Raw genomic sequence first — 22,899 nt, 5'->3', positions numbered from 1 at the left:
GTTTCAGTGCATAGCTAGCATGGCACACATGTATATCAACCATTTTTTTTTGTTGTTGTTGTTTCAGTGCATAGCTAGCATAGCATACATGTATACCAACCTGAACTTTTGGTTCTGTGGAGGAGAAGTGCACTTAGTTGAAGTTGAAGGTTGAGGTGCCTGATACCTGATGGTAGCAGTACATTTTATATCAGGCCATCACCTCCTCCTAAGGAGGTACTAGTACTAATTAAGAGCTAACAGTAGCAGTTGTAAGTCGTAGTTCATACTAATATTAGTAGGTACAAGTAGGGTCAGTCTTGCTTGACAATCATATGGAAGGTGCCGGTGTGATCTTCATCGGCAAGCTCCTTCAAGACCTCATCATCGATGTCAGTGACACGGTTTTGCGAGGAATCATCAACATAGCGTCCCAGGAACACCATTTTGGACATCCAAGCTTTCCTCCTGTTGCTGTTGTACTTCTCCTCCTCCCATGTCCCAGATGCCACCAGGAGGTAGACGTACACCGTCCTCTCCTGCCCACGCCGGAACGCCCGCGCGATCGCCTGCCTCGTCTTGGAGTGGTTCCACTCCGAGTCCAGCATCACCAGCCTCGACGCGCCTGTCAAGCTGATCCCCTCCGCGCATGCCGTTGTCGACGCGATCAGCACCTTCCTCTTCCCCGCGCTGTCGCCGTTGAACTTGTCCATCACATCGGACCGGACAGGCAGCTCCTGATCACCCTGAAGCACCAGCACCTCCTCCCCGAGCCGCCACCCAAACACCATCTCTATCAGCTTCACCAGGAACGTGATCGGGGACACGTTGTGGCAGAATATCAGCACCCTCTCCCCTCTGAACGACGACTTGTGCAGCAGATCGATCACAAATTTGGCCTTGCACCCCGCCGCGAAGTCTCGCTTGTACCTCTCAACCTTCTTCACTTCGGCTGGACTGAAGAAGGTGCTGACGGCCTTCGTCGTTTTTATGAGCCAAGGATGGATGGAGCCAATCGTGATGAGCAGCTCAACCTCTAGAGGGAACCGGGACGACCCGAGCTTGGGCATTGTTACCTTTGCCAGCATCTCCTCCTGAATGTCCGTGGGCTTCATGAACACGGTATACACATGTATCCCTGGAAGGTTGATCAGCTTCGCTCCCTCGAATGAATCTATGAATCCACGAGTAAGCTTGTTTAGCAAACTGATACCATCACTTCTGATATGTTTGTTGTCAGACTCAATCTTCTGGCCCACTTTCTCCACAAAGGCGCGGCGTGCCACTGCTTCTTGATGTTTGGCTCTCCTGCCAACTGTTTCTCTTTTCCTCTCTGGCACTAGTTCACTCATGATATCACCGATAAACCGAGGTCTGGCCAAACATAGGGTGTTGAAGTACTCTTCAAAGTTGTTCTGGAAGGCCGTGCCAGATAAGAGGATTCTGAACTCAGTCTTCACCTTCATCAGCAGCTTCCTCAACTTGGACTTGTTGCTTCTTGGGTTGTGCCCCTCGTCAAGAATCAAGAGTCCAGGGTTGTTCATCAGGACCTCTGCGATAAATTCTCGGTATCGGTTTCGCACTTTTGAGTCTTGTTTCGTCATCCCTAAGAAAGATGAGTATGTCATGAGGAGGACGCTTGGATGTGCATGCCACTTGAATAGTTTGTCCAAAGAATCCATAAGGCGCATATTTGTCCAGGTTGGTCTGTGAAAATTATTTAATAACGACCGCAGTTTAGAATCCATTGCCCCCAACGGCTTGCCACTTCTGTTAGCATGGTGGAACACATGTAAAGGAAGTGAAATGCCCCATTTCTCAAATTCTCTCTTCCATGTATGAATTGCAGCTTTTGGAGTAAGGACCAATGGCCGGCTTCTTGGGTGAGCTTTCATGTAACTCACCAGAAATGAGATAAGCAGCAGTGTTTTCCCAGATCCAGGAGTGTGTGCTATCACACAGCCACCTGTACTGACATTTGAGTTATCCATTCCTTCAACCTGTATCGACCCCGCCAAATTTTTCCACAGAAAATCTAGTGCTTTTCTCTGGTGAGGAAGCAGCTTTGGATCAAGATCAGATATTGCACTCCACACGCTCCCTGAGTTCTTCAATTCTGACAACTCTGGTGCCAAGTTTGCAAGAAGAGAAGGATCAAGTATATCATCATCAAGGCAAATATTGCTGCATCCAGGTCTGTCCTTGTAGTCATTTCCATTGAACTGCATGAAATTAATAAATTATACATCAAGTCAATGTGTTAAAAAGTGAAAATAATGAATAAATACTTGCTTGATTGAAAAATTGGACCTACCATTTCTGGAAATATATCCTTTGCCTCAGTGCATACAACATTGCATAATCTGCATGCTAGTCCAAGCTCCTCATCCAGTATGCATTCATGATGGCATGGTATTCCTCCAACTTTTCCAAAATAATCGGTGCTCTCATTAACTGATCCTGACTCTGCAAACTGAAAAAAAAAAAACTAAAGTGTTTTACTATCATGTGAGGCTAAAAGAAAACGAAGGTACATGTTTCCAAATAAAGGAGGTTAAGTAATTTACGCCAGCAACATTGCAACAAATACTGCTAAGGATTCCTCTGACCTATAGTTTTTATGCATAAACACCTCACTGTATACCCTAACAGCAAAAATAATCAGCCTGAGTGATCAAATAGGGCATAACATTCCTACTCCATATAATCAGGTGAAGTACTGATTACTGAATATTGATAAAACCAATTACTAAAAGCTTGTTTGAAAAATACCATACTTCATTTTTTTAACAAATGCTACAGAATTCTTAATAAATGCTTGTATATACCCTACAGATTAAATCAGAAGTCGGGACAAAACAAAAGTAGAGGAAAATAAAAAAATAGAAAGAAAGAAGAACAAATTATTTTGCACCCTACAGATTAAATCAGAAATTGAGGCAAGTACCCTGACCACATTGATACCCTATATTTCTATAAAATAAATACAATAAATAGAAAATATAAATGATGTAAAAGATTGGATCGAACTTTGTGATCCTAATAACCATTTTTTTTACAATATGTATTTTCTGCTAACACTACACATTCTAAAAACGTTATATGCAAAACTTCCAGGTTTTATGAAATCACAGCAATTTAAGAAAAATTACCTTTTCTTTTTTTTGATAATAGCATCTGTAATCATCCGTCAAAGTTAAACAATCCAGCCTCAACCCATCAAAATTATCCACCAGCATGTTTATCCTACTTTGAGCCATCACCTTCAACAAACACAAAATTAAAATACATTAAGAGATCCTTCTGAAAGTATGATTATTGAACTAACTGATGTAAAACTTATGTAATTTTCTTTGTTCTAATTGAGTCCTAAATAATATGCACGGGCTATGAACCAGCTGGCGCATCTGTTGACGCATTGATTTTCTACTTATAGAGTTATAGTATAATAATGGATCTCCCATTCTATTTCTGTACCCTAAGTGACACATGGTAGAATAACAATGTTCATAGCCAAAGAGGTAAACAATTGCTTTTATGTTCCAAATTTTAGCTTCATGCAGAAGGAAGCTCAAAACTTGCAGTAGAAATCACCGCACCTGCTTTTGCTCAAGAAGTGCTAATGTCGTCAGTGAATAATCCATTTCTTTCCACAGTTCTTCAAGCTCATCCTCCTCCACCTCTTGGTTATCAGCAGAAGGTGGCCATGTAAAATCCTCTTCTCGATAAGAATGCTGAACGTAATTCATCATATTGGCATCGAAGTTAAACATAGAGTCCCTCTCCATTTCACTCTCAATGTTTCCTATGCATTGGTCAATCATTTGTTTGTATTCTCTCTCGCACATGTGCCTCTTTCTTTTCCCGCCCACCTTTTGGCAGAATGCTGGTTCACAGTTAACACCAAGGGTGCCTGATGAAGTAAATAGCTTCGGCTTACATGAGAAAGGAGGACGATTATGCTTCTCTTTATTCTGTGCAGGTGTCCGTGGAATGTGAAACTCCGGTGCACTTTGCTCTTTTGAGCTTTTCTCCTCTATTTCCACTGAGCTTGGCTCTTCCTTCACAGGCAAAGAGCACGTAGTTCTCTTTATTGTGTTCTTATGCTGTCCTTCTGGAGAGCTTGCTTTTTCCTTCACAGGCAAAGCGCATGTAGTTCTCTTTGTTGTTTTCTCATGCTGTCCTTCTGGAGAGCTTGCTTTTTCCTTCACAAGAGAGCATGTAGTTCTCTTAGTTGTGTTCTTATGCTGTCCTTCTGGAGAGTTTGACTTTTCATCGACCATGGGAGAGTGTACACCTGTTTGCTTCTGTGTAACATTCCCTGGAATCTCTACACAGCATGATTCTACTTCTTTTTTGGAATCGTCTACCGGTGAATCACAATGCACAGCTCCCCTTACATGCTTGGTGGGTGATGAACTTGCTTCTTTCTTCTTGTAGCCACTAAGGAACCTAGGTGTATCGTAACTTGTAAAGCGATCTGGCTGAGTCTTCAAGCGCTTTGAACGCCTCAGATCCACATGCTCATACAAGATCTCAACATCTAATGCCCTATCCAGTTCACTATCCATTTCACTCTTCACAGTGAATCTCATGTCTTCTGTGATATTGTTCTTTTTCACATGAGTGATAGGGATATTTGTGATTGTTGGGCGCAAGGCCTCATCACGCAATTGGAATGATATTATCTCCATTGTATTCCCGAAGCCTGGAGGGATGGCCATGGAATCAAGATTCCATTGTGCTTGATCTCCTTTGATTATTTGATAAACGATCTGGCCTTCTACCAATTTGATGTTGAATTCCATTCCCCTCAAGATCGACAAGACTATCAGATGTGTAATTTCTGAGGAGAATCTAGCACTTATTAGCCTGCCTTTATTAAGAGAGAGGCGATCCTTTGAAAAACTCCATTTCATGCTTCCTTCATGGACCTCAGGTTGAAGCTTTTGCAGGAGGAAAATATCGTTTATGGTTACTACCTCTGCTCTTCTATCAGTTATCACTTTTTCTGCATTGCCAGGACACTGGTTCTTGTAGAGTATAACAACAAACAAGCAGAGACACTTATCTTCTTGATGATTCTTCTTGATTGTGATAAGCCTTGCATCATGACGCAGTAACACCTACCAAAACAAATCAAGAGATAAGATGCTATCAGATGGCATAAATATACTTGCAATCATACAGTTCTTTTCTAAATATACCACAGTATGGACATGTGAAAGATGTGTAAATCAACATACAGTAAATTAAATATGGACACAATATATATGTAAACATACTCCCTCTGTCCCTAAATATAAGAGATTTTAGTTGGATGCGACACATTCTAGTATAATGAATCTGGGCGTGAAGGCTGTACAGATTCGTTGTACTAGGATAAGTCACATCCAACCAAAATCCCTTATATTTAGGGATGGATGGAGTATACAAAACAAACAGTAAATTAACATACAGAAGCGTTTGTTCCTCCTTGTGAACTTGCTTCGGGTGTATGAGATGACTGCACACAGACATCAACACCTGGCTTGAGAACATTTGAACAATCAGAACAAGTCGCCCTTCTCGACCGTAAGCGTAGACAATCCCCATCAACATTATGCTCGACTGTTGATCCAGAGTAGATAAATTTAACAAACAGGTTGCCGTTCCTTATCCTTATACAATTTACCCCATGCCATGATCCATCATAAAACACCTCAAATGCTGCAAGCAAAGGATAGATTCTAAGCTGATCTTGCATATTACCGACCATTATTTTACAAGAAGACATCTCTTGTTTGATCATGGCAATGTTATAGACTATTGACATGCTCGCTCAACGAATATTTGTACTGAAATGTAATGCTCACGAGTTGCACTGATGGGATGGCTCCGATGGTCCACAGGTCCCTTGAGCATCTTGTCAGCAATATTGGTTAAATCTTATGATCTGAAATTCAATTCCCTGCTAAGCAGAATATAGAAAAAACTTACTTCACACTGGAAAGAAAATGATGCAGAAAATATATTTGCAAATTCTACTATCTTTTTTTTATTTTAAAAAAGAAAAACATGAACAGAGAGTCTGAAGCTATCAGCTAATCCAAAATGTTGAGATCGCGGCACAAAACACATCTGCTTTTCAGTGAGAATATTATCATGTACAACAACAAATCATAAAGACTATTAGTAGATACTCCTATAGCGCATTTGCTTGTGTGGCACAACGTTTGCAGTACTAAAGACTACTAGTCGTTCTTTATTTTCTTTGTGCGACCCACCCAGAAGAGCAAGTAGTTATCTGGTGAAACGGTCCATCCTAAGATGGATGAAAAGGTTGGAGGTGCAGAGAGGAGGAGAAGAAGAGGAACAGTCAAGCAGACATTCTGGTTGAAGCAGGTCAATAATAAAAATGGCGATGCGTCATCAATACATAAAACAAGGACAGCGGAAATGAGCAAGTAATATGTGCAGCAGAAAAGAAAGGGCAGGTTCTTGGGGGCGGAAAGGAAAACGAAAACGAAAACAGGAGGAGGAAGAGGATGCAGTCAATCACGCAGGCAATGGAGATTTGGAGGCAGCTAGCTCACTGTTGAGGGTGATGAGCAAACACAAAGGAAAGGGAGGGGAGGGCTGAGCTGAGTTACCTGTAGCACCCATGACCATGAACAAGTAATAAGTGATTCTGAGGGAGAGCAACGGAGAAGCCGAGGAGGAGGATGACCTTGCTTGCTTGCGTTGTGTACTTGTAACTTGTGTGTGTCTGGTCATCTGTTGATGGTGGGTGCATCCAATGAATCCAACTGGATTGAGAAACTCGTGGTGGTGGCACCTGTGCTCTTGTGCAGAGCCGAGGCAACACATGGCAGCACGCACGGTGCCAATGCCAATGCCAATGCTACTCCCCCGTGAATTGAATCATCCGTGCGTGTCCTACTGATATTGAGGCTTCCAAACCTTTTCTTCGATCTTTCAACTTTTCCGTCACATCAAAACTTTTCTACACACATAAACTTCTAACTTTTCCATCACATCGTTTCAATTTTAACCAAACTTTCAATTTTAGTGTGAACTAAACACACCCTCAGATTGAGATTAGCAACACAACACAATGAATGCTGATTTGTCTTGACAATCCTCCCTGCAGCTGTGAAAAGAAACTGTGTCAGTAGTAGTATTTACTCTTGTGTTAGTAGGAGTACTAGTATTTACTGGATTAATTCACCTCCACCAACCTTGCCTCATCACTGTGGAGTTAGCAGATGACCAGCAGTTAGGGCCCCTTTGAATCGCAGGGTAGAAAAAACGGAGGAATAGGAAAAACATAGGATTCTGACAGGAATTGAAGTGTAAAACAGAGGATTGCAAAACACAGGAAAAACACAGGAATAGTCGTTTGATTCGAGCGCAGGAAAAACGCAGGAATCGGATGAGAGAGATAGACTCAAAGGAAATTTTCCAAGAGGTTGGAGCTCTTGCTAAATTTCCTCCAAAATCTACATGCAATGTGTCATTTCATAGGAATTTCATAGGATTTGGAAAGCTTCAATCCTTTGAATCAAAGGGCCAAATAGGAAAATTTCCTATAGGATTTGAATTCTATGAAATTCCTACATAAATCCTTTGATTCAAAGGGGCCCTTAGTAGTTTGTACCGACAACACAATACCGTGTCTGTATGTATGAAACAGAAACATACGACAACCGGTCGGTCTGATACAAAGCATGTACATGTGCATCTTAACAGGGAAAATGCACATATGCAAATGTAGGAGATACAGTTCAGACAGCAAACAGCCAACTTCTTTCAGTCCGTGACTGTGACTTTCAGATGGCTCCAGCTTCTGTGAAATCTTTCACAGGTCGCCATCACCATGAGCCATGACCAGCAGCAGCACCCTGTTCCATAATCCATACTACTACTACTGCTACGCAGCAAAAAAGGAAGGAAAGCATTCCTAAGCAGCCTCCATCCTGTCTCTAGTCATCTTTACAGGCAAAAAAGATGAAGTGCTCCCTAATTAAACGAGGGTGTTTACAGCAATAAGTTTGCCACTGCATGGCATGTGATTACCCTTATTAGAGCAGCTCGTACACTATCTGTCTGGTCTCACCAATAAACATCCATGACAAGAAAACCAGGTTCTTCAGGCTGCATGTAAATAGACCTGATCCAAGACAAATACAACTACTTCTGCATATGCATGGTTTCTAGTAGTAACTGGCTTTTCTGTTCGGATCAAAAGAGACCTGTAACTGAAGTGCCTTGTACTACTAGCATTGCTGCAGTTTCTGAAACAGAGGTGGTCTTTGAAACTGATGATGTAACAAACAGATACAGTTTCAAATACCATATAGTAGACAGCAACACAGATGTTACAGACTGGAGTAGTAGATGGAGCTGTGAGAAATAAGGCAGATGAATTTAAAACAGTTCAGTAAGGAAACAGTAATTCACTTTGTCAATGATAACAATGGCAATCCGCAGAAGGTTTTTTTTTTACTGGGAGTGCAGTTACAAATGTTACCTTTCTTTTCCTTTCCTTAACTCTTTTTGTTTAACTACAGAACGTAACATCTACTAACACAAAACAATTCAATCTCTCAATCTCCTATGTTCACAAGAAAAAAGAATAACTTTACTTTGGAAACTGAATACTCCAGTAGAAGCATGAGACCCCTTTTGCCATCTCAAATGCTTCAGCTCTATCTGCAACCAACAATTCTGAAAGTGGAATTCACCAGCAGTCACCACCACTGATGCACAAGAACGCCGCTCTCTCTGAGCGAACTGAACAGCTCCAAGCACTCATCGTACGTGTTCTGATACTTGGGCGACCGCTCACCAGGGCAGCATTTCTGCCATCGGTTGTAATGGCACTCGAGGAACAGCTCATCGATCAAGCAGATTGCGCCTGTATCAAACAGCCTTGGGATCAAGTCGAATTCTGTCCCCTCCACATCCATCTTCATCACCACATAGTCCTGCTCCGACACCGTGCGCTTGAGCCACTCGGCAAAGTCGAATGCCGGGACACTCCGCACCTCACCGGACATCTTCTTGCCAGCCATGGGGCGGATGCGGCCCATGCCGCGGCCATTAGCCTTGGCCTCATCCTCCTTCCCGGGATCAGCATTGATCTCAAAATTGAGGGTCTCATTCTTGACCCAAGCAGCATATGGAAGCAACGTGACAGCCTTCTTTGCGGCGTACTCAGAGTGGAAGGCCGGGTCGGCCTCAATGGCAAACACCTGGAATGTATGGTTCTGCTTGGGGTAGTGCTTCCGGAACCAGCTGCCGATACTGGAGCCATAGCTACGGGCGCCAACATCAACATACACATAGTTGCGCTTGAAGCTGATGTCTGCGAGAGTTGGGAGATACTTTATGTTCTTGATGTTCCGCTTTAGCGTGATCCATGGCTTGCGCGGCTCCTCTTGGATGAGTGGCTCCGCATGTGTGAGGAGTTGGAGCTTGTGATCCCCAATTGTGCACTTGTTTACAGGATCGTCAGTGGAGTCCTGGATCTTCTGGAAGACGAGCTCCCGCAGGGTGGAGTCGTCGGGGCCTTTGATCTGGCGAGATCGGAGCAAGCGGAGAGAGGGGAGGAGTGCCTGGAGCGCGCGGAGGCTGAATGCGTCGGCGGCGCTGGTAGTGAGGACGACGAGATGTCCATCTGGCTTCAAGATCCGCGCGGACTCGGCGGCGAGGTCAGCCGGGCGCTTGGAGGAGTCGAGGGCGCGGGCGGCGAAGACGAAGTCGACGGAGGAGTCCTGGAAGGGGAGGCGGCGGTCGTTCCCGGCGACGGCGAGCGGGGGGGAGCGCTTCCTGGCGACGGCGACGGCGGTGGAGACGCCGAGCTCGCGCATGGCGAGGGCCTCCTGCACGGCGCCGAGGCAGACGGCGCGGGAGGTCGGGGAGAGGATGCCGTCGGCGAGGTGGGGGGCGAGGAGGGTGGCGTGGTAGTCGACGGCCTTCCGCCAGTCGCGGGTGCGCCAGGCGTCGGGGGTGGCGACGGCGGAGTGGAGGTAGGTCTTGGAGCCAAGGACGGCGGCGGCGGGGAGGGGCGGGTAGAGCGCCATGCCGGCGAGGAAGGCGGCGTAGATGAGGCGGAGGGCGAGGGCGGCGACGGCGAGGAGGAGGGCCCGCGTGAGGAGAGTGCACCTGCGGCTGCGGGCGGGGGGGTCCATGAGCATGAGCATGGATGGATCTAGGATGTAGGGGGCGGGGCGGAAGAGGAAAAGTAGTAGTGGAGTGAGTGAGGGCGAGGTTAGCCGGGGGAAGGCAGGCTAGCGGCGGGAGGTGGTGGTTGCCGCCGACGAGGAGGAGGAGGAGCAGCAGCAGAAGTGGTAGTGGTGGTGGGAAAGGGAGAAGGAGATTCCACCATCGATCCCCTCAAATCTGGAGGTGAATTCCCGGCCTCTTCATCGATCTCATCGTCGGGAATTCAGGGGGCGACGGAGACGATCCATGGAGATGGAGTGGAGGCCGTTTCCTTTCCTTTCCTTTCCTTTCCTTACCACCTTGGGAGTCTGGCTATGGTGGGCCCCATCTCTGCGGTGGCCTTTCGTCCTCGTATTCCTCCGGATATTACTCTTCTGCCATTGCCTTATTTTTTCTTTTCAGATGATGCCCCCTCTCCCCAGTCAAGGACTTTGCAACGCATCTAGGAGTAGTACATACCAAGGCAGTGTGCAGGGCAAAGGGTTTATATAGAAATTTTATAGGATTCAAATCCTATAGAAAATTTTCTATTTGCCTCTTTGATTTAAAGGATTGAAGCTTTCTAAATTCTATAAAATTCCTATGGAATAGCACATTGCATATGGATTTTGGAGGAAATTTAGCAAGAGCTCCAACCTCTTGGAAAATTTCCTTTGAGTCTATCTCTCTCGTCCGATTCCTGCGTTTTTTCCTGCGCTCAAATCAAACGACTATTCCTGTGTTTTGCAATCCTCTGTTTTACAATTCAATTCCTATCAGAATCCTGTATTTTTCCTAATCCTCCATTTTTTCAACCCTGCAATTCAAAAGGGCTCTTAGTGTCCTTCAAACTTCCCAAAAAATTTCATCGCATCAAATGTTTGAGCACATGCATAAAACATTAGATATGGATAAAAAAAATCAATTGCACAATTTACACATGTAAATTACAAGACGAATCTTTTGAGCCTAATTACGCCATGAGTTGATAATGTGATGCTACAGTAAACATTTACTAATGACGGATTAATTAGGCTTAATAAATTCGTCTCGTAGTTTACAGATGAAATATGTTATTTGTTTTGTTATTAGTTTACGTTTAATAATTCAAATGTGTATTACATCACCTCAAGGTCTTCGAGTCCTCATTGAGAATAGCCTACCTGGGTATGAATCTAAAACACATAATGTCGTATACTCTGAAATATTTAGTAATATTGTGAATTAGCGTGGTTAGCTTTACCAGGTATTTTCATACGGTCAATAACTCAACATATATGTATACATATGCCTCGGTTTTATACATCAATCGTTCTAACACGTGGACCGTGTGTACTTCCATTTTCATCTTTTTTATTCTCCTGAATCAATGGGTACAACTCAGCTAGCTATGCTTTTTTTTATATATAAATGCAGATTTCACTACCCATATGTTGCACCTATGGTACCCAAAGTCATCGAACACGTTTTATGATTATTCCTTGGTTTTTTCCCTATTGCATCATACGGTTATTAAAAAAAACAAAGGTAAATTTCTTTTAAAGACTGTATGGGTTCAGCTTGCCCTCAGTATACATGGATTCATCATTTCTAGATGCTCTCCTGTCATGTTTGATATGCACATGGCAGTAAATATTGATGCATATATTTATATTTAGCAAATGTAGGTTAAAAATTTATTCGTAGTTTTTCCATTTCCTTCCTATGGATCGCTTACCGAATTCTGTTATTACAAGACAAACAAATTGTTCCATTCATTCCAACTGTTGTGCCTCCACACGTACAAAATTAGTTCCCTTTTAATTTTACTTACGCACGCTTATAGTGTGTAGTGTGTGCTATTTATTTTCATTCAACTTTGTGGTTTGCTAAACGAATTATGGACAGCTCTGTATGTATACCGAGCTCAGTGTGATACAATTCAAAACATTATATGATGTTTTACTCTGCCCAGATATGTGAACTCAATTTAATCATATTGCTTACTTTTTAAACTTAACATGATAATCATGCTTTGATTAATTGTTATCATGACAATATTCTACCTGCTTCCTTTTTTTTTCATATGCTTGCAGGTTCCTCAGGTTGTGCTTATGGTTCGGTGCTTTCCGTGTAGGTTGATCGGTGCGAATGACAACCAAACGTGCAAAACTCTTGCCATTAACTATCATTTGTTTTATTACCATGCTATAGCTTTTTATATGTTTACTATTATGCAAAATTTTCTATGCAATGCACTATGCAGAATATATGATTATGTTGTATACGCTCCAACATCACGCGCCACTTGGCCTGATGTCAATGTTCTTATGCCTATGATGGGTTGGTGTTGTATAGCATCCAGCTTTCACAATTTCTATCTATACAATTAATTGGGCTAATATGATAACACTAATATTCGGGCACATATAACTTTGTTACTCTTGCATGGTGATGTTTAGATTGTCTCCATACAGTTCATCTTCTATCAACATACTTTTTTATTTTATTTATGTGTTTGTTTCTCAATCCTATCTTACTATAAAGTTATCCCCCACTAACTCCTTAAAATTAACGTGCAAAGATGCCATATCATCATCCATTAATTAACAAGATGTCACATCATCATCCACTAACAATCATCACATTTAAACATCATGCAAACATGCTATATCTTTATAGTTTTTATAATTTAAGAGCTTTTCAAATACAAACATGTTAAATTATCATCCAACATAATTCACATAATGTTTCAATGTATTTCTTCATGCAAAGATGCAACATCATCATCCACTAATTAACAAGATGCCACATCATCATCCACTAACAATCATCACATTTAAACATCATGCAAACATGCTATATCTTTATATTTTTATAATTTAAGAGCTTTTCAAACACAAACATGTTAAATTATCATCCAACATAATTCACATAATGTTTCAATGTATATCTTCATACTAAATTCCCGCAGCAATGCGCGGGGTTTCACCTAGTTATACTTATAACAGTGTCCACGGCTTTGCCGTGGGGGTACAACCTAGTTGTACTAGTATCTGATGAGGCCTCCGTATATTTAGCTTGAGTCATAGTGTCTCACGTACTACCAGAACTACTATTACAATACAAATGCATTAGACCCCCTTTGAATCAAAGGAATTATGAATGAATTTCATAGGATTGAAATCCTATAGGAAATATTTCTATGTAACCCTTTAATTCAAAGTATTGAAATTTTATAAATCCTACAAAATTCCTATGGAATGGCTTATTGCATATAGGTTTTGGAGGAAACTTAGCAAGAGGTCCAACCTCTTGGAAAAAATCCTTTGAGTCTATCTCTCTCATCTGATTCTTGTGTTTTTCCTGTGGTCCAATCAAACGATCATTCATGTGTTTTGCAATCCTATGTTTTACACTTACATTTCTATCCGAATTCTATGTTTTTCATATTTCTCCGTTTTTTCATTCGTACGATTCAAAGGAGTCCTTAACCTGAGCCATCTGGAGGGTTGTCGTCAAAGTGTTCGTAGGAGAGTTTTTTCTTTAGGGAAAATTGCTTATTTGACCCTGTTCTGAAGTCTAATTATCAATTTGACCTTTCTTTTTCAAGTTTGCTTATTTGACCCTATTTTTCAAGTTGTCGTCTGACCCTGTTTTGACTGCACCGCTAGGGTTTCATTTAGCAAAATAAAAAAATATATATATTTACAAGCACAACTGACCAAAATACCCTTAGTATATATTAACCCTATCCTTAAATTTCTCGCCACTCCTTCCTTATCCTCTCCCTCTCTCTCTCTCTCCTCTCACCAGAAGCTCTCCTCGCCGTCCTCGTGTAGAAGCGATGCACGGCGGCAGGGGAAGGGGCGACGGCGGCTTCACGAAGAGGAGCGGCGGTGGCGGTGGCTCAGCGACGAGGAGGAGGGGCGGCGGGAGGAGCTGCGGCTCGGCGGCGCGATGCGGAGGGCCGCCGCTGGCGGCGGATGCGGAGGAGCGGCAGCTCGGCGACTAGGAAGGCCAGAGGCAGCTGCGGCTGTGGAGGGGCGGCGAGAGGAGCGGCGTCTTGGCGGCGCGACGCGGAGGGCCGCCGCTGGGCGCTGGCGGCGGATGCGGAGGAGCGGCGGCGGAGGGGCAGCGGCCGCTCGGCGACGAGGAAGGCCGCCGCTGCCGGCGGAGGAGGAGAGGCGGCGGCTCGGCGACGAGGAGGGCTACCGCTGGCGACGACGGGCGGCGTTGGCTCGGTGACGAGGAGGGCGGCCGCTGGCGGCGAACGAGCGGTGGCTGCAGCTGCGGAGGGGCGGTGTCGGCTCGGCGACGAGGAAGACGACCGACGACGGCGGCGCTGGCTCGGCGGTAGCTGCAGAGGGGCGACGTCGGCTCGTCGACGAGGAGGACGGCCGGCTGCAATTGCCCCTAATACGTACTATGACTGCCGTTGTTGAGGGAGAATGAGGTCAAATAAGCAAGGGTAGTAGTGGTATTTTGGGCTTTTTTGAAATGCCCTTAACAGAAGAGGATCAGAGTGGACCTTTGGTTTTGAAAAGGATGGGCAAATAAGCAGAGTGACAAAATCAGAGTCAAATTGGTAGTTAGACCTTAAAATAGGGTTAAATGTGTAATTACCCTTTTTTTATTATTAAACGTAGGAGAGTATTGGAGCAAGAGAAGAGAAGGTTGGAGTAGTTTTGGAGCCGTTGAAACTGGTTTTCCTGGCACGTGATCCTGCTACATCTACTGCACCGTTGGTCCAAAGCCCAAAGGTATCCTCTGCACTGCACTACTGCAAGTCTGCAACTTACCCGCCACAGCCAGGGGTACTATCGGAACTCTCTACTCTATTCAGTATTCACCCACGCCACGCGGTTTCAGTTTATCTTCTCTGCCCACTGCCCGGCGATCTGTCTCTCTCTGTTTTTTTTAGACAATGGCAACATCGATCAGCAGCAGCAGCTTGTCACGTGACATATGGGCCAGGTCCGGCCCACCATGCACCAGCTGGCCAGCCACCTGCTTAATTTCCTTTTCGCTTTTGCTTTGCTTCTTAATTTCCATTACTGTCAGAATCGAGTACTAATTAATCCATATGATCGATATGATCGGCCTCCACATTCCTGAATCTTCTTCCTTCTGGCCTTATTTTGACAAGGACACGGCCCACTCCGATCCTCATCCTACGGGTGAAGTGCTAGATTGAAATGCTAAGAATAATGCTATACGTACTACCTGTATGTCCGACCAGCGTACGACCAAACGGTAAAACAACTCAGCACGTAACTGAGTATGGTGACAACATGGCTTGGTTATACGGAGATTAACGTCACGAGCTCACGGCGTTAAGGTCGTTCTAAAGTCAGACAAGTTTAGTCGTACGTATAGTATTTTTCAAATGCTAATTACTACTATCTCCGTTTCAAGTTATAAGACTTTCTAGTATATGTGTCTAGATTCATTAACATTTATATGGATGTGAACAATGCTATAAAGTTTTACAATATAAAACGGATGAAGTACTGTATTACTTATCAATTACTACTAATTTCATCTTCTCTCTAATTAATCTGTCACGCAAGCATGCATGCATAATACTCCAGTCTCCAGATTGCTTAACCAGCTCAACAAGCATCCAGACGAGACGACAGAGACATCGACCAGACCAGCCTTTCCGGCCTTTACTGGACTACTTTAGCTTTCTTCCTCCATCAAAAAGCCATAAAACCAAAGCAAATTGATCTCATCTTCCACACCACCATTACCCATACTCCGTACCTTATTACCTGCCATGCCTACGGCTACGTGTATACTCCCTTCGTTCTTAAAAAAAGCAAATCCTAAATTTTCGTGTCTAATTTTGACTGTCCGTCTTATATAAAATTTTTTTATAATTCGTATTTTCATTATTGTTAGATGATAAAACATGATTAATATTTTATGCGTGACTTGTCTTTTTATTTTTTTTCATAATCTTTTTAAATAAGACGGACGGTCAAACGTTGGACACGGAAACCAGGATTTGTCTTTTTTTGGGACGGAGGGAGTATATAAGTACCAGCTATATATGATTTTTAAGTCCACCTTTTTTAAGTACTATATATAAAGATTAACTAATTATTTCGGATGCCCACCACTAGCTCTGTGTATCGATCTGCTGCTTTGTACACCATCATATCATATCGATTCATTGATTTGCTTGCCAACGAAGGCATGGCGATGGTCGCCTCCCCCGACGACATCGTCAAGTCACCGCTGCCGCCGCCACCGCCACCGCCACCGCCACCTCTGCCGCCCGCCCACAAGGACAAGGCCGCGTACAACCCCTACAGCGGCTGTCCGGCGCACGGCGGCGACGACGGCCTCGACGGGATCGTCCTGGTGCTACGCGCCGCCGCGGCGCTGCTGGCCTTGGTGGCCATGGCGCTCGTGGCCTCATGCCGCCACGGGGACTGGATGGAGTTCACGCGCTACCAGGAGTATCGCTACCTTCTCGGGGTCGCCGTCGTCGCCTCCCTCTACTCCGCGCTGCAGGCGGCGCGGACCTTTCGCCGGATGCGCGCCGGCACCGCCTACGCCGCCACCTTTCTTGATTTCGCCGGCGATCAGGTCGGTCAGTCATCGCCACCTTTTTTGTGATATGATGATGATCGATGAACAAACTAAGTTAACAGTGGAATGAATTGAAATGAATTTGGTGCATGCATGCTTGCAGGCAGTGGGGTACTTGCTGATAACGGCGTCGTCGGCTGCTCTTCCGATCACCATCCGAATGAGATCAGCGGTGGTGAACACCTTCACGGACGTCGTCGCAGCCTCCATCAGCTTCGCCTTCCTTGCCTTTGCCGCCCTCGCCTTCTCCGCCTTGATCGCCGGCTTCAGGCTCTCCTCCTCCTCCTCCTCCGCCTACAACTACTAACTCTTTTTCTTTTTTACTGATCATCATGTATTGTTTCAACAAGGGGCCCGGCCCATTTAATTGCTATATGCTTGGCATATATATTGGCATGGGCTCCAACTTAATAGGCCTGACTGCCTGCCTCACTCTCTTACTCTTCTTCTTCTTGGTTGCACACTTGCACTATAGACATGCCTGTATGTTGTAACGCCATACATGAGTAGGCTGTTTAAGTTTTCTACAGTATAATACTCCGTAGTTGTTTCTACCAATTTTTTTTGGTTTTCTACGGGACCTTTTTTTTTTCTTGAGGGCGGTTTGTTTGGAATTTCTTTTTAATTAGGAGCGTCCGTGCATGGAATCGTACGAGGACAACGACTGTATGTTTGTAAAAGTAGCGGAGATTAGTGTATGTCTGTGATATTCTACTCCCAATCAGCGACGTTCGTTAGTATTATTAGAGCATCCCTAACAGATCATCTATCCGATCATCGATGTGAGAAATAGCTTATGAAAGTGAAAAATGAGCCTCCAGCATACACGCTACCGCATACTCCAAAAATAGCGCATCCGCTAAACTGGATAGAGGAATGCCAATTCTGGGGGAGAGGGTGGAGGAGTGTGCAGCCCTGGAGTGAGGTGGAGAGAGAGGGGTGTACCAAATCTGGGGGTGGACCGCTGCAGCAGGTGCATCGCCAGCGACAGTGCAAAAGTGGCCACAGCCATGGGCAAAAACGTCTACGAAAAATATTTTGGATGAAAAATGTTTTACAAACGCAAGAAACAACAAAAATGACATTATAGAGAATGCCTACGGCTTGAGTGGCATTCGAGCGAATCACATTTTAACAATAGTAGCGAAACCGGTTTTTAACGATGGCACATGCAAATTACTCAAAGAATGCACATACCAATTTAAAGAAAATGGTTTACTCATTCCAATATAGCAATTAAAAAAATTATACATTACAAATATGTCAGTTAAAATATACTTATATTAAAAGATTATTCGTGATAAATAATATCGCTAAATTTTTGTTGTTCAAAATATAGCCCTTGAAAAAAAACAGAAATATGGTTATTGAAAGATATTAATAAAATATAGAAGGGTGTGATATGAAGGATGTAATATAAATGATGGGATATGGAGGATAAAATTTAGATAAGGTGTTGGGATGGTCTTACTCCTTTAGTGCTACGGGCCCAAAAAATATATGCTATTGACGGGCTGACCGGCCTCCACGGCCCACGTACCACAATATGGCCCGTAGTCTCGTTCAAGATGCTGAACTTACATCATCATCTTGAGCTGTTGTGCTTGTATAATCTTCAAATGTGCCCAATGTTTCCTAGATGTACAAAGTAGCATAATCTGTTTGTCTGCATTGCGCATGGCGAACAAGCATTTTTTATCTTGCTTTAAATGTGTAATACAGGAGAAAAAGGAAAAATATGCCACTCTGTTGTTAATAGATGATCACTGCTCTATGCCTCTGTTTAAAAAAAATGATGAGAGAATCGCTGAATGAAATCATTAATCACCTCACACAATGGAAACTTTATAGGTCAAAAACATATCAATACGGCCATTCTATATACATACACTGTCAATAGTAGCTGAACGTTATTTTCTTTTTAAGCACTGGTTTTTAAATCACTATAAATACACTTATAAAAGTTTTACCTATAAATTATCTGTTTTCGATAATAAGCCTTGTTTTCAATAATAAGCCTTTACGGCTTACAATTTGTCGACGGGGGATACCCGTAGACTGGATATAGAGAGTATTGGGGTACGCTGGTACGAGGATCTACGTAGTACGACATCAAGCAAACAGGAAACATGGATTATACTGGTTCAGGCCCCTTGGTAGGTAATAGCCCTAATCTAGTTGATATGGGATTATATGGTGGAAACCACATATTACAAATGAAACAGTAGAACTCGACGATACCAACGAGATCGTAGTCGAATTGATCCGACTAGATCTCCCGGCGACTTGGCTCCGATAAGCTCCGGCTTCGTAGGCTGTGGTGGATGTTTTAGCTCTGAGATTCGATGCCTTAGGTCCTCCCGGAGGGTCCCTTTTATATCGCAGGTCAACTGTCTCCAAGTAGGACTCGGAGAAGCCGGACCGAACACGACACAATGACGACCCAGTTCTGATCGAGTAGGACTCCTTCCATCTGTGAACTCCATGATGAATTTCCTTAACGTATGCCGAACACGTCCGTATACGCGTGAGCATACCATGTCGATACGTGACGTATATCGAAGGGTAGAGGATATACCTTATCCGTAACCCTGACAGTAGCCCCCGACTTCTGCTTAAATGAACTCGTGAAACCGATCGTGACTTCTGATGTCGAAGTTGTCGTCGTTCTCGGCGTGATGACCGAGAGAAAAGGAGTGATCGACAACGCCGGGTGAAGCTCAATGGTCATGAGTGAATTTAAATTGAAGTCCGAGAAACTACCGCGCGTAACGAACCCAGAAATTTCTGGCGGCCATCTCTCTCCTTTCCTTGGAATTCGCACCATCGGGGGTGCGTCTATTTAAGGTAGTTTTGGGGATCCAATTTGAGGTCCGCCTGTTGAAAAAACTCTCCAGCTTCCAAGCGTCCCTCGTCTTCTTCGCTCCCGCAAAAACCCTAGCTAACTCATCTCGGTCCTTTCTCCGGCGATCTCCGGTGGCCATGGATCTCGACAAGTCTACCTCCACCAGTGCGTCACTGAAGAAACTGCAGGAGGATGGCGCCCTTCCCGGTCGCGGGACCGCGGAGAGGGAAGTAGGAGGTACTGAACCCCAGCCTGTCCTGGGTCGCATGGTTACGGTTGAGGACTTTATTCTCTGCGGTTTTCTTCCTCCACCTTCTGAATTTCTCCTTTTGGTCTTGAATTTCTATGGTCCTTCCTTGCTCCATTTGAACCCCAACTCCATCGCCTTCCTGAGTATTTTTACGTATCTTTGTGAGGTCTACATTGGGGTGGAGCCGTTTCTTGACCTCTTCCGCTTTTACTATGAGTTACGCTGGATGGAATCCAAAAAGGTATCCGGGTGTGTTGGTTTCCGACTTCGGGATGGCCTGTAGTCGCGATACATCCCCTTTCAGTGCCCCTCATCTCGCAGCAAATGGCGGGGGAGGTGGTTCTATCTTCAGATAGAGGACTAGAAAATTAGCGCGCCAAGTGGCGCGCTCATTATAGCCCGTGTGTACTTGTTAAGTAGTTTCCAAAATTCATGCCTATAAAAGGTTGGTAAATGAAATATTCAATGGTGTTATTAACCGATGCAACAAGTTAAGCTAAATTAGCTTCCATGGCACTTATGCTAAAAAAAGTAACTATTACCCTTTAAGAACAATCATCAAAAACTGGATAGAACCATAGATAAATATATATTTACATGAATTCACTAAGATAAAAAAGCCTGACACTACCACAGTTGTATACAGTTTTTTTTAAAGAATACAGTCGTTTCCGGTCTAGCTTCTAGCTACGGCACAAAGAAGAAACACAACAATGTAGTTACACAAAAAAATTTTAGAACCATAGTCTTTCACATATTTTAAATCCGGAGGTCATGATTTCGAGCACCTTGTAGGCGGCAACAATTTATATCTTTGGTATCTTGCATATCCCTAGAAATATAAGGAGGTGAAGACAAATTAGTTGGACCTATACTGACTATAGAAGGAGATCAAGAGCAAGAGACAAGGTTAAGCCAGATTGTTCTGGTGGGCTAGTGGCACAGCAGCAAAAGCTATCAGAGACATGGCAGTAAAACTATGACTATTTTTAGATTAAAACAGCAGTTCGAGATCTAAAGGAAAACTATTGTTTGTCAATTGTTAGTTCTTATTATGGGTGCATTCAAATGATAATAGAACAACCTGTTGATAGGCCCATCAAAGTGATAACATCCACCCAACAGAACAAAAAGGATGGGGGAGAGGGATACAGAGAAAAAAAATCTCTTTAGGAAATATTTTATCTTTATATATTTGTCAGATAATCGCAAAAATCCATGTTCAGATAACACTATATTTTTTCAATATATAGAGAATGTGGATAGAAATATAACAAGCTCATGATGTATTAACTTAAGAATGTGGTCATCATGAACAGTTGCAATCGATCGCAACTTCAAAATTTCTGAAGTAATACTCAGGACAATCCCCTTGAATAGAACACTTGCAAGTTGCAATGAGCGCACTAACCAATTATGATGCAAATGTCAGTAAATTGCGCCACTTTTATAGATCATTTTCTTTTGTCAGGAGGAGAAGTACTCTCGAAATAAACTACTGAGCAGGATTGAGACCAAAGAAAAAACTATGTATCAATGCAGAATTATTTTCATGATTATAAATGTTATTAGAAAGGGTATTCAGGAAAAAAAATCAAACTTGAGTTTTGTCAAGAACCATTCCTGATTATGTTCTTCTAGCGCATTAATATTTCTGTTCTAGATTATGCTAACTGTATATATACTAATAGCTCTAACTCATGTATAATTCGATTGCTGCTACGATGGAATCAGTAATACATAACTTAACTGATTAGTAATCCATATAAGAGTTCCATAACTTAGCATCAAATTCTGCAATTTCTAGTTGTGTGTTTCTCCTGGATTTCTGCAGAAGAAGTATAGTAGCAATAGAGCAATTAATACACTATCCAACAAAATAGTCCTAACTGTGCTATCAAATGCAACTCTAAGAAAGAACAAGATATATTCTTTCTTGGTCATTTCATCGAACACCATGAATGCACAGTTCGCACTACAAATCAGCAACCACACGTTCAGGAAAATAAATTGAACAAACATTACACTGTAGCTTGCTCACCACTGCTGGCCATGGCGACGACCGATAAGCGTGCTCTGCTGGCCGCTGAGAATGGCCATGGCGGCGGCGGTCCAGTCGCCGTGTCGTTCAACACCAATGCCATCGTCTTGCTCGCCCTCCTCGTCTGCGGCCTCGGCGCGGTCGCGCTCCACGTCGTCCTCCAGTGCGTGCTCCGCGTCATGCCGTAGGCTGGGATCCCTGTCGTTGGCTCACCGGCGCCGTTACCGGGAGCGGGAGGCGTCGAGATGAGATCGATTGGAAGGGGAAGAGGCATGAGGTCGATCGACCCTTCAGGAGAGGACGAGAGGCTAACTTTTTTGCATTTTACTCCTTCGCTAGATCATATTTTACATTTTAGCCCTTCGCGGGAAGAGCGTATGCACGAACCATGCAGCGCCACGTGGCCTCGCTAATCGCACGCTAATCTGCATAGATTTCGATATATAGAGATTCGGATCCGGTCTTCGTTGTTCCTGAGGAGCAACCAGACAAGGTTCCATCTTGGACTACCAAACCCGCCTTGACCCAGTCCCTCCAATCTTTCATCGATATCGTTGACGACCTCCGAGAACAGGGGTTGTCGGGGTATGAAGTTGCTGCCGACTTCATTGGTAGGCGGATCCAGCCGCTTCAAGCTCGAGCCCATCCTGCCTTTGATTATTCTGGGCCAGAGGGCGTGACCCGGGTTTCTCCTCGGGGTATTTCCTTTTTAGTTAAATTGACTCCCTTATGCGCGTGTTCTTCTCGGCTTATCGGATTCTGGTCTCGATCTACAGGCTTGGATAGCGCAACCGTGGAGCGCCGTGTCAGCCAACTGATGATCAACGGCCCGACAACGGCGAGCAACGTCCCCGTCCCCCTTTGCGAGAAAGGGGCAGCCGAGCGCAACGCTGCCATCAATGTAAGTGTACTCAGCGGTCCTTTTGCATTTTTCTTCCGGGATCGCATTATGACTTCATGAAGCGTAGGCTCTCCCTCTGACTGATATCATCGGGCCACTCGTGGACCATCAGG

General features: G+C 43.9%; 3 protein-coding genes and 1 long non-coding RNA gene across 4 annotated transcripts; 1 reads left to right on the top strand and 3 right to left on the bottom strand.

Moving 5' to 3' along the window:
- Positions 1–91: 91 nt before the first annotated feature.
- Positions 92–6,761, bottom strand: LOC4344376 (SNF2 domain-containing protein CLASSY 1). Its single transcript, XM_015790931.3, has 7 exons — positions 6,612–6,761; positions 5,835–5,929; positions 5,438–5,688; positions 3,579–5,105; positions 3,132–3,242; positions 2,294–2,452; positions 92–2,201 (listed from the first exon to the last, which is right to left on the bottom strand). Exons 2-7 carry the CDS (start codon positions 5,881–5,883, stop codon positions 294–296), a joined length of 4,005 nt encoding a protein of 1,334 aa, XP_015646417.1. The 5' UTR covers positions 5,884–5,929; positions 6,612–6,761; the 3' UTR covers positions 92–293.
- A 1,641-nt stretch (positions 6,762–8,402) lies between these two features.
- LOC9266851 (uncharacterized) lies at positions 8,403–10,454 on the bottom strand. The gene has a single exon (XM_015789529.3). The coding sequence runs from the start codon at positions 10,164–10,166 to the stop codon at positions 8,712–8,714; it is 1,455 nt and encodes a 484-aa protein (XP_015645015.1). The 5' UTR covers positions 10,167–10,454; the 3' UTR covers positions 8,403–8,711.
- Positions 10,455–16,201: 5,747 nt separating this feature from the next.
- On the top strand, positions 16,202–17,305 carry LOC4344374 (CASP-like protein 4B1). Its single transcript, NM_001422871.1, has 2 exons — positions 16,202–16,746; positions 16,853–17,305. Exons 1-2 carry the CDS (start codon positions 16,264–16,266, stop codon positions 17,054–17,056), a joined length of 687 nt encoding a protein of 228 aa, NP_001409800.1. The 5' UTR covers positions 16,202–16,263; the 3' UTR covers positions 17,057–17,305.
- A 3,083-nt stretch (positions 17,306–20,388) lies between these two features.
- On the bottom strand, positions 20,389–22,177 carry LOC9271910 (uncharacterized). The gene is made up of 2 exons (XR_003243322.2): positions 21,886–22,177; positions 20,389–20,676 (listed from the first exon to the last, which is right to left on the bottom strand). It is a non-coding gene; the product is annotated as an uncharacterized lncRNA (long non-coding RNA).
- Positions 22,178–22,899: the final 722 nt, after the last annotated feature.

The sequence above is a fragment of the Oryza sativa genome, chromosome 7 (assembly GCF_034140825.1).
Source record: "Oryza sativa Japonica Group chromosome 7, ASM3414082v1".
NCBI classification, from domain to species: Eukaryota; Viridiplantae; Streptophyta; class Magnoliopsida; order Poales; family Poaceae; genus Oryza; species Oryza sativa.
The sequence above is the reverse complement of the archived record's forward strand: the minus strand, read 5'-3'. Positions and strand labels throughout refer to the sequence as shown.